Raw genomic sequence first — 12965 nt, forward strand, 5'->3', positions numbered from 1 at the left:
ATCATGCTTTTTGGGTCTGTTCTTTCGTGTCTCTTCTCAGTAGACATGCATGGAAGGAATCTACAGGGCGCTCTCCTCCTCAGAGCCATTACGGCAGGCCCACTGCCCTTCCTGCAGACAATCTTTAGGCCAGATATCCTTTCTTCTTGAAACAGAGAGCTGTGAGTCACCAGTCCCCCGCTTCCCTCCCATCAGCAGCAGGCAGGCTTGCTCAACAAGAGAGACCTTTTCATGGTTTAGCTTTAGTACTGGCCGGTCAATGCAGTTAGAGATGGTTTTTGCCACAACATCCTCGCTGCACAGCACTAGCAAAATGTTATCACATAGTATATTAATGGTACTGCGCACAAATCAACCAGTATGATGATGCCATTACAGATGCTGATGTGCTTCTGTTCACTCACTTTCTTTAAAGACCACGTGCGCATAGCCCCATTGCTGCCATCCCACCCATCGGCACGTAGGGACACGGCACTGAAAAGATGCTGTGTTTGAGTGGGATGGTATCAGCACTATGACAGTTGTTCAAGCTCTAGGTTCATAAATAAATAACACATAGTTATGTCCACACTGTCCTTGTGGTCCACACCCAGGAGAAAGCCATGGCCTTGGTGAGACTGCCTGTGTCCACTCTGCTGCAGGCTATGTGGGCTGGCTGCTCCCACATAGCCCGGATTTGAATTTCCTTATGTGGGACATATCTCCTTGCCAGGGTGTGGGTGAGTGTGTGGTTTTCCAGGAATAAAAAGAAAGCTTTGTCACTACTGCCAGTGGTGCTTTTATAGCAGAGCACTCAGGGTCTGTGCTGCAGGCTGAAGGGATGCAGTAGCAACAGGCAGGGGCTTGCGGCCGAGTGGGATGTCAGAGGATTCGCCCATGCAGATGCACCGAACTTGATAAAGCTCTTGCCTGCTTTGCAGTGGGAACCTAAAGTGGATTAAGGCCCTGGAGTTAAAGAGGGAGTGAGCGTAAAAGGGGGAGAGAGGGTACTTGACAACATAGACACTGCCTGAAAGTGTCCCCTCTAGTCCAGGGTCTGTATACATGGCACACAAGCCAAGAATGGAGCAAGATGAGATTTTTTTAATAGTAATTTGCTAGGCTGGTATAGAGCTGGGAGTTAAATTTGCTGGACTGCCATCAAGAGAGGTAGCAACCACAGGGAACAGAAGCATCTTGTCTCTGAAAGGCAGCACCTCCCAGCTCTTTCCACGTCTACCTATTTGCTTCCCCTGAATTTTGGAAAAGCAAAATGCAATAGACAAATAAACCTGACCTAGACTAAGCCTTCCTTCCAGACAGGTTGAAATGTAGCTAAATTGTTTTTTTCTCTAACCTTTTCTAAAATATTTCCAAGGATGGAAAATCTATTCCAGTGATTCACTATTCTCGCCAGGAAGACGTTTCACCTAAAACTCTCTTATCTCAAATTATCTCTTATACTTTGTTTACCTGTTATTATTTGCGGAGTATTACCAAGACAGATCAGTATTCTCCAGGCTCAGAAATCCTAGCTCTCTCAGTTTTCCCCTGTGCTTTCCAGATCATGCATGACTATTCTTACAGTTTTCTTTGTATTCTCTCTAGTTGGTCTACATTTTCTCAAAGAAAATGGTCCAAATAAGTTGAATTATTTCAGCTAAGACTTTACCAATGCCAAATGAAGCAGGAGGCTTTCTTTACAGGTCTTATAGATGATGCTCTTACATAGATACCTCTGATTTTGTATGTGAGTAGTTGATTATGCGAAAGTGCAGAACAAGGCATTTGTTCTTACTGAATGAATTCTTCATTTTGCCGAAGTATTTCTCCAATTTGTTAAAATTGTTTTCAAATCTAATCTTGAACTCCATCATGCCTGCAGTTTCCCGAGCCTGGTGTTATCTGCTGTCTTTTTAAGCAGTTAATGCACACACTGAATATCAAATAGATGTGGGATAGCCCCCTGCAGGTGCCACTTAACTGTTGTTTTAGATCAACAGTGAGCCATTAAGAGCCATACTTTCCAAGCAGTCTTGCATCTGTCACTTAACAATTTCGTCTAGACAGTATTACTTCAGTTTCCTTGGAAGAACATCATGGGAGAGAGCATCAAACAATTTACTAGTTAAGTTATAAGATATATATCCTATCTGTTAAAGATATCTGTTATCGGATATATTTAGTAGAATATGTTCTTGGCATACCTGAAACCCATGTCTGATGTTATCTTACCTTCTTGCTGCATCCATAAACTGCCTGATTATTTTTCTAGTAACTTTCTGGAAATGAAAATTGATCCAGCTACTCTACTCCTCTTGTTTGCCTAACTTCAGGGCCAACACTTCCCTGTTCCAGTCTTATGAAACCTTGCCCATCACCTTTGATGTCTCAGATAACCACTGAACCTAATCTTCAATTAGGAAAAAAAAAATCCAGTCCTCTACAGCTAAATTTTTAAAGCATTTTCAGACTTCCAGTATGTCTCTATCACATTAATTTCTTCAGAGAATTCAGCCCTAACATGACTCTGAACCTTCCTTACCAGGCTGTGGCCAGTGATAACCAGACCGTACACCCCATTTGCTTGCTCATCAGGTATAATTTTTGGTTTTTTGGAAGATTTTTCAAACTGAATGTTGATTTCATCACTGTCCAGAAAGGAGTCTGGCTTCATCTTTTTCCTTGCATTCCTAAAAAAAATCCAGAATAATAATGAAAAGCTTGTAAAGATATATATGTTTTATTAAATCAACTTTATGAAAATAAAAAATCAATGCTTCCCTTTGATAGTTTAGTTTAATTTTCCCTGTATCCCTACAACAACATGCATAGTTTAGCTGCTGCTGCTTGTGCAGATCATCCACATGCTTCTGAAACTCTAACAAGTGTGTGCTAAACTTGTGCTGATTTAAAGTCAAACAAATCATCTGAGTGTCATGAAGGACAGTATCCCAAAGGGCATCCTAATTTTCTGTGCATATTGCCTGGCAACCACCTATTTCAAAAGAAAAGGACTGAAAAACTTTCTCATTTTCCACATATACCTAAAAACTTGTGTCTACTGAGGAGGCTAGGGAGGAAGGTGGATTTCCAGATAATGCTAGAAAAGGACCATATCCAGACAAAGGACCACAATGTGGATGAATGGCAATAGCAGCAGAGTAACAGCGTAGCTCAAGCTGGAGACAAAGGCTTCGCGGCTCCAGATCACTTGTCGGATGTCAGCTGATATTGCCTGCCTGACTCTGTTTTATTATACATTTCTATAGATTTGACCTCTTGGATCAAGAAGCTTCAGAGTTTATCCTCAGAGGAGATTTCTACATTGTGTTTAGCTGCTGGATCTTCCAGGGAGCCAGCTAGCCCTTATCTAAGGTCCCTGAATGAACTGCACCAAGTAAAGCCCACAGGAAAAAAAGGTGGAATAATACAAAATAAAAATAGTGTCAGCGCACAGCAAAGAAAATGTATATTTCAGCCATTTACCTCAGCTCATTAAGGACATCATCAGATGTGCTGCCTTCAATAATGAAAACATCTTCCATGTCATCATTCAGCAAGTTGCAGGAGTAACCAATATTCATTGCCGTCTCTGGGAAGGATAAACCAGGAATATGACCCATCTTAGCCTCAGACTCACCCACCGTCTCTGTGGCCTTTTTACACACATGACAAAAGCTCTCTTTCTCACTCAAAAGAGCTCTGAGTCTTTCAGAGTCAACAGTTTAAGAGAGCCAGGAGAGTCACCTTGATGGACGTAGCAGCAAATCTCCCCTAATTGGGCTTCACAAGGCCACAGAAAAAAATAATTCTACCAAAATGAAAAAAGCTTAAAACATCCTTCAGCCAACATACTTAGAACAACAAAATAATTTCATGTTGATTCAAAAAAATTTTTTCAGGATTTTTAACTTTCCCTCCCCCTACTCCCAGAAAATCCCCAAACCACAGTTTTGAAGAAGAATCTTAAGGTATTTTGTTCAGAAAATTCTGGAAAAAATGTATTTTGGTATTTCATAAGTATATTGGGTTTGCGTGGCAAGGTTTTGGCAGCAGGGGTGCTACAGAGGTGGCTTCTGTGAGAAGCTGCTAGAGGCTTCCCGTGTGTCCAATGGAGCCAATGCCAGCCGACTCCAAAACGGACCCGCCGCTGGCCAAGGCTGAGCCCATCAATAACAGTGGTAGCGCCTCTGGGATAACATAGTTAAGAAGGTGAGGGGGGAAACCTGCACAACAGCAATTGTAGCAGAAGAGAGGAGTGAGAATACGTGAGAGGCAGAGCCCTGCAGACAGCAAGGCCAGTGCAGAAGGAGGGGAGGAGGTGCTCCAGGCGCCGGAGCAGAGATTCCCCTGCAGCCCCTGGGGAAGCCCATGGTGAGGCAGGCTGTCCCCCTGCAGCCCGTGGAGGTCCACGCTGGAGCAGAGATCCACCTGCAGCCCCTGGAGGACCCCATGCTGGAGCAGGGGGATGCCCGAAGGAGGCTGTGACCCCATGGGAGCCCGTGCTGGATCAGGCCCCTGTCAGGACCTGTGGCCCCATGGAGAGAGGAGCCCAGGCTGGAGCAGGTTTGCTGTCAGGACTGGTGACCCCGCGGGGGACCCACGCTGGAGCAGTCTGCTCCTGAAGGACTGCGCCCCGTGGAAGGGACCCACGCTGGAGCAGTTGGTGAGGAACTGCAGCCCTGGGAAGGGCTCACGCTGGAGCAGTTCGTGGAGGACTGTCTGCCGTGGGAGGGACCCCGCGCTGGAGCAGGGGCAGAGTGTGAGGAGTCCTCCCCTGAGGAGGAGGGAGCGGCAGAGAAAGCGTGGGGTGAACTGACCCCAACCCCATTGGGTGGAAGGAGGTAGAGAAATCGGGAGTGAAGTTAAACCTGGGAAGAAGGGAGGGGTGGGGGGAAGGTTTTGTAAGATTTGGTTTTACTTCTCATTATCCTACTCTGATTTGATTTGTAATAAATTAAACTAATTTCCCCAAGTTGAGTCTGTTTTGCCTGTGGCGGTAATTGCTGAGTGATCTCTGCCTGTCCTTATCTTGACTCACGAGCCTTTCAATATATTTTCTCTCCCCTGTCCAGCTGAGGAGGGGAGTGATAGAGTGGCTTTGGTGGGCACCTGATGTTTAGCCAAGGTCAGTCTACCACAATACGCAAAACTATTACATTTGGAAAATGACAAAATAAATTGTTTCATTTTTCTCGAAAATTCTCTGCTCATTTCTTGGATTAAATTATTTGCAAGCACTTTTGGCCTCCCTGAAACACCATTGTTTCACTGAAGTTACTATTTGTCCAAAACAATTCATTGGAGTCTATTTACCATTCTTTCCAACTTAATGCTTTCTCCAAAAGCCTGTTTCCTCCATTTCTATTCTGGATCATTAATGCCAGGACCAAACTAGAAACAGACTCAACATCCACTTTAGCACTAAAATTCCTGGAAAGTAGGACAAGATTTTTTCCACCTTCTTCACCAGGATGGTCGACTGTGCTAAAGTGACACCATTTCACAGCATATGACAAGGACTATGGGATGCTCATCGTCACCTCTCCAAAGGCAAAGGATGCTGGCTTCACACTGCTTCCAGCCTCAGGACAGGAATTAAGAACAGGCACTAGCTACAGTTATCTGGTCTAATTCCACATAACTGGAGTTTTGCCTAGCAAAGCCCCGTAAAGCAAAGCCCTGTAAGTTTGTCTTCTGTGCAGTTTTCAAAGGAGAAAGCATGAGACCATGGGTCTTAGCAGAACCATCCCACCAGTGGGAGAGAAGATAAACATCCAAAGTTGTAGCCCCTTTACCTTGCTTGTCTCCAGTGAGGACCCATATCTTAATGTTGGCTTTGGCAAGAGTCTCAATTGTCTGTGGGACTCCGTCTTGTAACTTGTCCTCAATCGCTGTGGCACCTAGCAGCTTAACAGAAAACAGCAGGGAACTGGTAAGTCTTCCCATTGTGAGCAAAGGAGAAAGCATTGGACCTCCAGGTAATTACTCAAGCAAACGCAAATGAAATCCAGGAATAAGGTTGTACTGATTTTCATTCTTCCTCAGCAAATTTACTGTACAGAGTAGAGCCCCGATCCTGCAAATGTTCTAGTCTCTAATCCCCCAAGCTCAGATGGATCATGAACACACATGAAATTATTTGCCAGCTTTAACTGAGGGATGAAGACAGCTGTGGACCTGTGTCCCCAAACCTCCACACGCATCCCCTAGTGTGGAGCTTGCTCCCAGCTATATTGTACTGCAGCTGTCATATGGCTGCTTAACATCTTCTCCAGCCCCTAACAGACCTGTTACCACCCCTGCTCCACACTGTCACACGACTAAATCACAGACTGCTCAGGACACGAACCATCATTATTTTGAAGTTATTGCTTTTTCTGAATTTTGGAGATACTTGGTGGCTCTAACCTATTGTCAAAGGGACATGAAGGTTTCACTGCTAGCTCAGGTTTAGACAGCATCTGCTACCACCTACCTCCTGCTGTTGGGAGACTAAATCCAGAGGTTGGCCCAAGATTCCTTTCGGTTTCCTGGGATGTTCATCATTCATCAGCTATGAGTGTTATCTATGTAGACAACAGCTCTGACGGAACTTCTCTATAGGGTGCTCAAAACTGCACAATCCACGTTTTACAGCAGTAGTCCCTGGTCTAGCTAGCAAGAGCTTAAATGTGTGTAGCATACAAAGCCACCTCCTGTGAGCACCTGCTCATCCTTGGCAGCCTGAGTCTGTGCTGGAAGCCCAAAGATGGACGCTGATGTCAAATGTACCCAGGCAGAGAGAACAAGGGCTTGCATTCCCCACAGACATTGTCTTTCTGGAGCTGCAGAAAGGCACAATAGTATTGTTCACAGGTCTTTGCCTATCTGCCCATGACTTGGTGTAACAGCAGCTGGAGGGACAGTTGTGATGCCTTCCTGACTGTGGATCTTCCTTAGTTTTTAGGTCAATCAATGATAAATACTATTTTCACTACTATTCTATGAATCTAAACATGTTCCATCCCCTTTTGTCCTTATATCCTTACTCCCCTTAAGGGCCCCTAGCAGGAGCCTGCTGCTCACAGAGCCTTCTGCTCTTGCCCATCAGCCAGACTAAATGATACTTGGCAAGTACTCCACAAGACCCACCTACTTCATCACTGACTCTGGCGCTCACACCCATTCTCTGTCACAAGCCAAGCTGTCCTACACCCACCATCTGTTCTTCCCAAAGCACCTTCGGGAAGTAAAATCACTCCTGTACAGAGTACAGAGAAGGGTCTGGTGTGAACAGTGTTTTCTTCTGAGCCACACTTCTTCCTGCTGTGAGCCCATGACCTTTTCTCTACTCAGGCCATGAGCTTCATAACCCTTTCTTGCAAAGCAGCTGGCCCCTGAACCACCTAAACCTCCATGCCTTTCCTGCTTTGATCATGACCCACAGAGCATTTGCACAATGTATTCTCTGGCCTGGAGGATCAGCATTTTCCACTGCTCTGTGGGGACCCAGAAGGGCAGTAGGCTTTACCCCATGGACTATACAACTTCCAGAGGTCAGCATCTCCTTGGCTCACACTTGCTTCTTCCCAGGCCCTGCTGGCATCCTGAGTGTGCAGCTAATGGAAGGAGCAACGGTGCAGCTCCCAGGATTTCCGAGATGTCAGAAAAGCACTGCTGCAAGTGCAAAAGCTGAATTGCTTCCCCTCAGATCCCACACATCCTTTTCCTTCATTATTCACAGCTCTAAAACACAAGCAGACCCCCCAGGGCATTCAAAAAGCTGTATCAACACTCAGGGAGAGAAGAATGACTTGAAGATCACAGTTTAGCCCTATTTCAAATTGACACAAACATGTTCATGGACATCACCTCCCCATCCTGCCCAGGGCTGTAAGAACAAAGATGACATTCTCTGAAATGGAGGGGCACTGAGGATTATTCACTGCCTGCCATTTCAAAGTCAGGAAAATAAATAGATCAGCCATTTGCACATACAAAGGATAGCTATGAAATATTTGTGTCCGCGTCATCTCCCTTAGGCTCTGGTATGTCACTTCATCACAAGAAAGCTACTCTGACACCCACATTAGTTAAAATAAAACCATTCCTCTGCACTGGTGGCTGACACCCCAGTTACAGGCTCCTGATGGAGGTGCCAGTGAAAACCCAGGGCTGCCATATTCCTATCCGCTCCCGTCACACTACCCACTGAGCTGTTTGCAGAGCAATGTTTACTGAAGTCATACTGAGCTGTTTATTGACAAACCACCATCCTCGCTGCCTCCCCCGGAGCTTGGCCCAGATTCCCTGAAACACCAACCATTAGGTCTTTTTCAATCTCTTCATATAACTCTGACAATTTATCTTCCCGTCCTTCCAAAGCAGTGCTTGCTTCATGGTGACGCCTGATCCAGTCCTGAAAGTAGTCTTCATCCAGGTTTTTATAGGCCACCACGAGTGTCCTCAGGCCTTCACCAGCGAACTCCTGTGAGACAGTGGTGAGGCAGAATAGGTCAAACACAAACAGTCTGCTCACCTGGGCTGACAAAGGACCCTCGGAAAGAAAATGGCTATTTGTGAAAGCTTCTTGCCAAACGTCTGCAGAGGAAAGGTGAAAAACTCACAACTTAGACCACAAACCTTGGGGTACTTTTTAAAAACTAGTTCCAGACCACTTTATCATTGCCATCCACAGTCCTTACAAAGAACAAACTCAAAAGAGCTTTCCGACTTTCTGGCTCTAAATCTTTACGTAAATCAGGCAGTTTTTTCCCAAGTTTGCATTTCTCAACATACAGTTTAGAATAGTGAGACCTGAATAAATACTGAACACAGCCTTGAATTTTGGACCTGGGCTCAACACTTTTAGGGTACAAATGCTGGCTGAAATGCACAGCATGAGCACAGTCAGTCATGACATCTCAGCAAGTCCTTGTAACTGTGCTTTCTGCAGATGTATGATTGACGGTATGGCTCTCTGTTTGGTGGAATAACAGAGATCCCTTTGTGAAAACGGAGGTGTTCCCCCAGGCCTGAAGTAAAGGTGGATCAGGAACAGGCTACATACACAGCTCTGCTTCGCCCTCTCTTTCACCAGCAACTTTCTCTGGCTTCCCCAGGCAGGGAGTAGAGATGCTTGTGCTACTGCACAACCCCTCTAGTAAAACTTTCTGTTATCGTGTGCTCTGCACTGTACCAGCAGGATCTGGCACCACAAGGGGGAGTAAATATTGGCCAAAACATCCACTTCTGTGAGTAACCACCTCCCAGTGCCCACCATCAACAATATAAAAGCCCACAAGTTTAAGTAAGTGACGCATTTTCCTTGCTGCCCAATCAGTATGCCCCTATATGATCTGGAAGAAGGGGAGGTATGTCCCAGCACCTGCCCGGTCCCTTCTGACTAACACCTCTCAGATCGCAATCACTGCAGATCTGAATTGTATTCAGCAAGGTAAACGGCTCTGTGGCCCTTTACTGATCACATCAGTTATTCCGATCCAAGGCATGCTTGAGTGCATCAGGTGCATGCATTGTAGGGTAACAGCAGACTTGGATGGAATTTAGTTGCCAAAACACAGTTGCGATGTGCCATTTCAGGTGTTTCACCTATCCTGCCTGGCTTCCAGCTCCTACTGCAGAGGAATACAGGTCTTCTGAATGTCCTGCATTGTATTTGCCATCCGTCTCCAGATGTCCTGGATATCCTAGAGCAGTTAAAATGGCACCTGGTGCCCATGCTTAGGCAACTTATTTGAGACCTAAGGCTTTAAAAATTAACCTCCCTCTCCATTGCCCACAAAAAAATCCAAACCAAACCAAAACCAATTAAAAAAACAGTGCTTGGGTGCTGCTTCTGAAATCTGTTTTTTGTTTCAATACAAAGTACATTTCCACACCTGGAGAAAAGAAAACCATCAAATGCAGAGATGTTGTGCAGAAGGAAACACTTACATTCAGGTGCTCTGTGGTCTCCTCTTTGAGAGAGTCGCAGGATGAATGAAGCAGTTCATAAAGAATGGTGTCAGCCCCCTTGCAGTACAAAGTCAAGTCACCTTCTGGACTCCGCACTATGAGGAAGAGAAAAAGAAATGCCACAAATCCCAGACTGAGGCACTTAGGATTCATAGCACTTCCATCAAAACAAAGAAAGGTTTTTAGAGGTGTCTGAACTCCACCAAGTTTTGGGAGACTCCCAGGAATTAAGACAAGCTTTGCTTAGAAAAGAAGATAATGTAACTACTGTCAACCTCAGCAGTAGCAGCACAGGCAACTGTACCCAGATTGCATTGGTCTGAGCAGATCCTCTGTTGCACTACATGGTTCCCACAGGCAGCACTTCAGGCAGGACATCTGAATTCAAAAGTCAAGGACAATTTGTTCTTAGGGAACTGGTCCTACTGTTCTTATTGCTCCTACCAGTAAAGGCACTACCAATCTCTTGCTACAGTTATGATATTCCAATTCTTGAAATATCTGAGGTTGTTGAAGGGTTAATAAAGGCTACCTGAAGTTTTCTGAATCATTTCTCCATTTTCCTCTCAGGAAAGTGGGCTTCTCAAATCGTCCTTGCTTTCTCCTTTCCCACTTTCTCAGATTTTGCTGATAATTTTAATGTTGATTAGGACAGCCTTTCCCGCATTGTCATGAGGGAAGTAAGATATATAAAAAAGTTAGTGCCTTCAGGAGGCTGCTCCATCATTGTGGTCCAGATGTTAAGAAGTTCTCCCACCTGCCTAAGTTAAGTATTTATCTAGCACTGTTGCTATGTAATTGAAAAGTCAAGGCAGTCCATCTCAAGCACTCAGGAGTAAATGTTACTCAGAAAGCATTGCAAAGGAGGTCTCCTAGGAAAAGGCATCACAGCAAAATGAGGGCCAACTTGAGAGCCTAAAAAGTCAGGAAGGAAAGAAGGGAGCAAAGGGAACATACCGATAACAGACATGCGCTTGCGAACGTTGTTGAAATCAAGAATAGCTAGAAGTTTGTAGATTTTTGTTTCTCCCATTTCCACGACAGTGATGGTCTCTGGTGTGCGAGCCCGGAACACAAATCCAAAGTTTCTGGCAGCAGTGACGAGGGCTCCCTCGTCAGGAGATTGGGCCTGATACACCAAGTTACCTGACATGCAAGAAAAAAAAAGTAATGTGGCTTCTGCCTTGTTTCTGAGGCTAAACAAATACAAAATCAAAGACATTATATAGCAGTTAACCCTTTGCTTTTCTGTCTAGCCCCAGAGGTGCAGCACTAAAAAGTGCCTTATGTCCACACATCTCCATCAAGTCCCATCAACCCATCCTCCAGGCCAGTGGAAGAGGCCTCCTAGACTCTTTTGGGGTCTTTTATCACTCTCTTTGGAGCCCAACAGATCTCACTGAGAGGACAACTTCCTTGGGTTTAACCCCTTCTAGTTACATCTGCATGTATTTTTCTCATCAGTTGTTTCAGCTTATATGTGTCAATTAACGGTTCTAGCCTTTAAAGCACAGTTTTCACCCTGTCTGGGATTTGAGGAGACTGACCCAGTTCCTGCGAGAACACTGGATGAGTGGAGCTAATGAGTCTCCAGTGGAAAGGTGCTCTATGCTCTTTGCTTTATGGGACTTGGTGCAGAGTAGAGAAAGAGTGGGGGAAGCGATCTGCCACCTCAGGGATGCTGTGGCACCTGCAATTTCCGCACTCCAGAGATGTGGTGTTTGCAGTAGTGTCAGCTCCACCACAGGAACACACAGGGAGTGGAGGCCCTGGTCCTTTTTCTTCCCATGTGGCATCTCCAATGACATTGATTTATGTGTAGCCATATACTACAGAAAATCACCAGGGAGCCAAAAGGACCAATAACAGCTTCTGTGGAGAGAAGACATACTGTGGTGCAGGGTGAACATAACCACTCAGTCTGGTGCCTTCAACAGTCCTCACCTTCCTTCTTTTCTTCTGGCATCACTGTGTGACAAAGTGAGAGCAGCCGGAAGAACCTGTGCGTCGGGACATCACTCAGCTTCACAGCTTCAACCAGGCTATGGTCGTAGAAGGCAAACTTCGGGTCAGCTAACGGGTTGTATGAGAAATCAACCTTCTCTGTGTTCTGCAAAAACATGGCTCGGTGTTATTTGTGGAGCTCTCATATGCCTGTACACCCGGGCCTGCCCATCACAGCCCCTCTATCTTCCTTACATTTGCAAAGGGCCCTCTCCTGCGGGGCTGTTCATGACAGAGACTGGTGAGTCTCAGTAACATGGAGGTCATGAGAGCTACTGAATCACAGGAGAGGACAGGCACTTGAGGTGCTTTTCAGAGCAGCACTCAAGCTGAGAACCTGATTAGCTGAAGATGCCTCTCTGTACAACAGCAAATGCTTCTAAAGGATCACTGCCAAAGGATTTCTATAGCAAAGAAATGCCTGCCCTCAACATGTGCCTGCTTGGAGGCATCATGCTCCTGATGTCAATGGCTGCCTGTGACAGGGGAATGTGGCAGCCCAATTTAAAACAATTCAAAAGGCTACATTCTCCACCCTATTGTCCCAAAGCAAGAAAAAAATCCTGATATGGAAAAAACAGGACAGACAAGTGATGTAAAGGTTCAACTCCACAGCCACTGCTCATTTTGTCTAAAAACAAGGAGCCTCAAGCAGAGGGGAACATACTGGAAAAATGGCCAGAAGCTCACAGCATGATGTGTCATGGAGGAATGCACTGCCGAGCCTGCCCAGGACGATTGTGACTCCCACCCTATCCCCGATGAGCTCAGAGTTTCCAGGATGGGAGTCATCCTTTTGACCTCTGCAAGCTGACATTTAGCACTTACTGCACAAGCACAGACCCACCACACACACACTCATCTGCGCGGCAAGGTCCAGGCACTACAACATGGTGGATGTGTGGCCAGCAGGACTCTGCTCCAGCCAGTATCATGGGCAGGAGGAGCTGCCAGGCAGCCAGTTGGCAGGAGACCAGCATGCGTCCCCAAGCAAGTCAGCCCTTTGCATTCTGCTGCCT

General features: G+C 45.7%; 1 protein-coding gene across 3 annotated transcripts in view; it reads right to left on the reverse strand.

The window, feature by feature from the left end:
• The window catches only part of LOC104011382 (phospholipid-transporting ATPase ID), a 75459-nt gene that overhangs the window by 12188 nt on the left and 50306 nt on the right, over positions 1 to 12965 (reverse strand). For all 3 annotated transcript variants that reach the window (XM_087777623.1, XM_087777622.1, XM_087777621.1), the window contains 7 exons: positions 11887 to 12052; positions 10900 to 11088; positions 9922 to 10037; positions 8288 to 8452; positions 5781 to 5892; positions 3469 to 3574; positions 2525 to 2672 (listed from right to left, as the gene is read on the reverse strand). In XM_087777623.1, the coding sequence (XP_087633749.1) occupies positions 2525 to 2672; positions 3469 to 3574; positions 5781 to 5892; positions 8288 to 8452; positions 9922 to 10037; positions 10900 to 11088; positions 11887 to 12052 (1002 nt within the window). The remainder of the gene's footprint in view (positions 1 to 2524; positions 2673 to 3468; positions 3575 to 5780; positions 5893 to 8287; positions 8453 to 9921; positions 10038 to 10899; positions 11089 to 11886; positions 12053 to 12965) is intronic.

Source organism: Nipponia nippon, unplaced genomic scaffold, assembly GCF_047370975.1.
Source record: "Nipponia nippon isolate SJK-2023a ecotype South Korea unplaced genomic scaffold, ASM4737097v1 scaffold_40, whole genome shotgun sequence".
NCBI lineage: Eukaryota > Metazoa > Chordata > Aves > Pelecaniformes > Threskiornithidae > Nipponia > Nipponia nippon.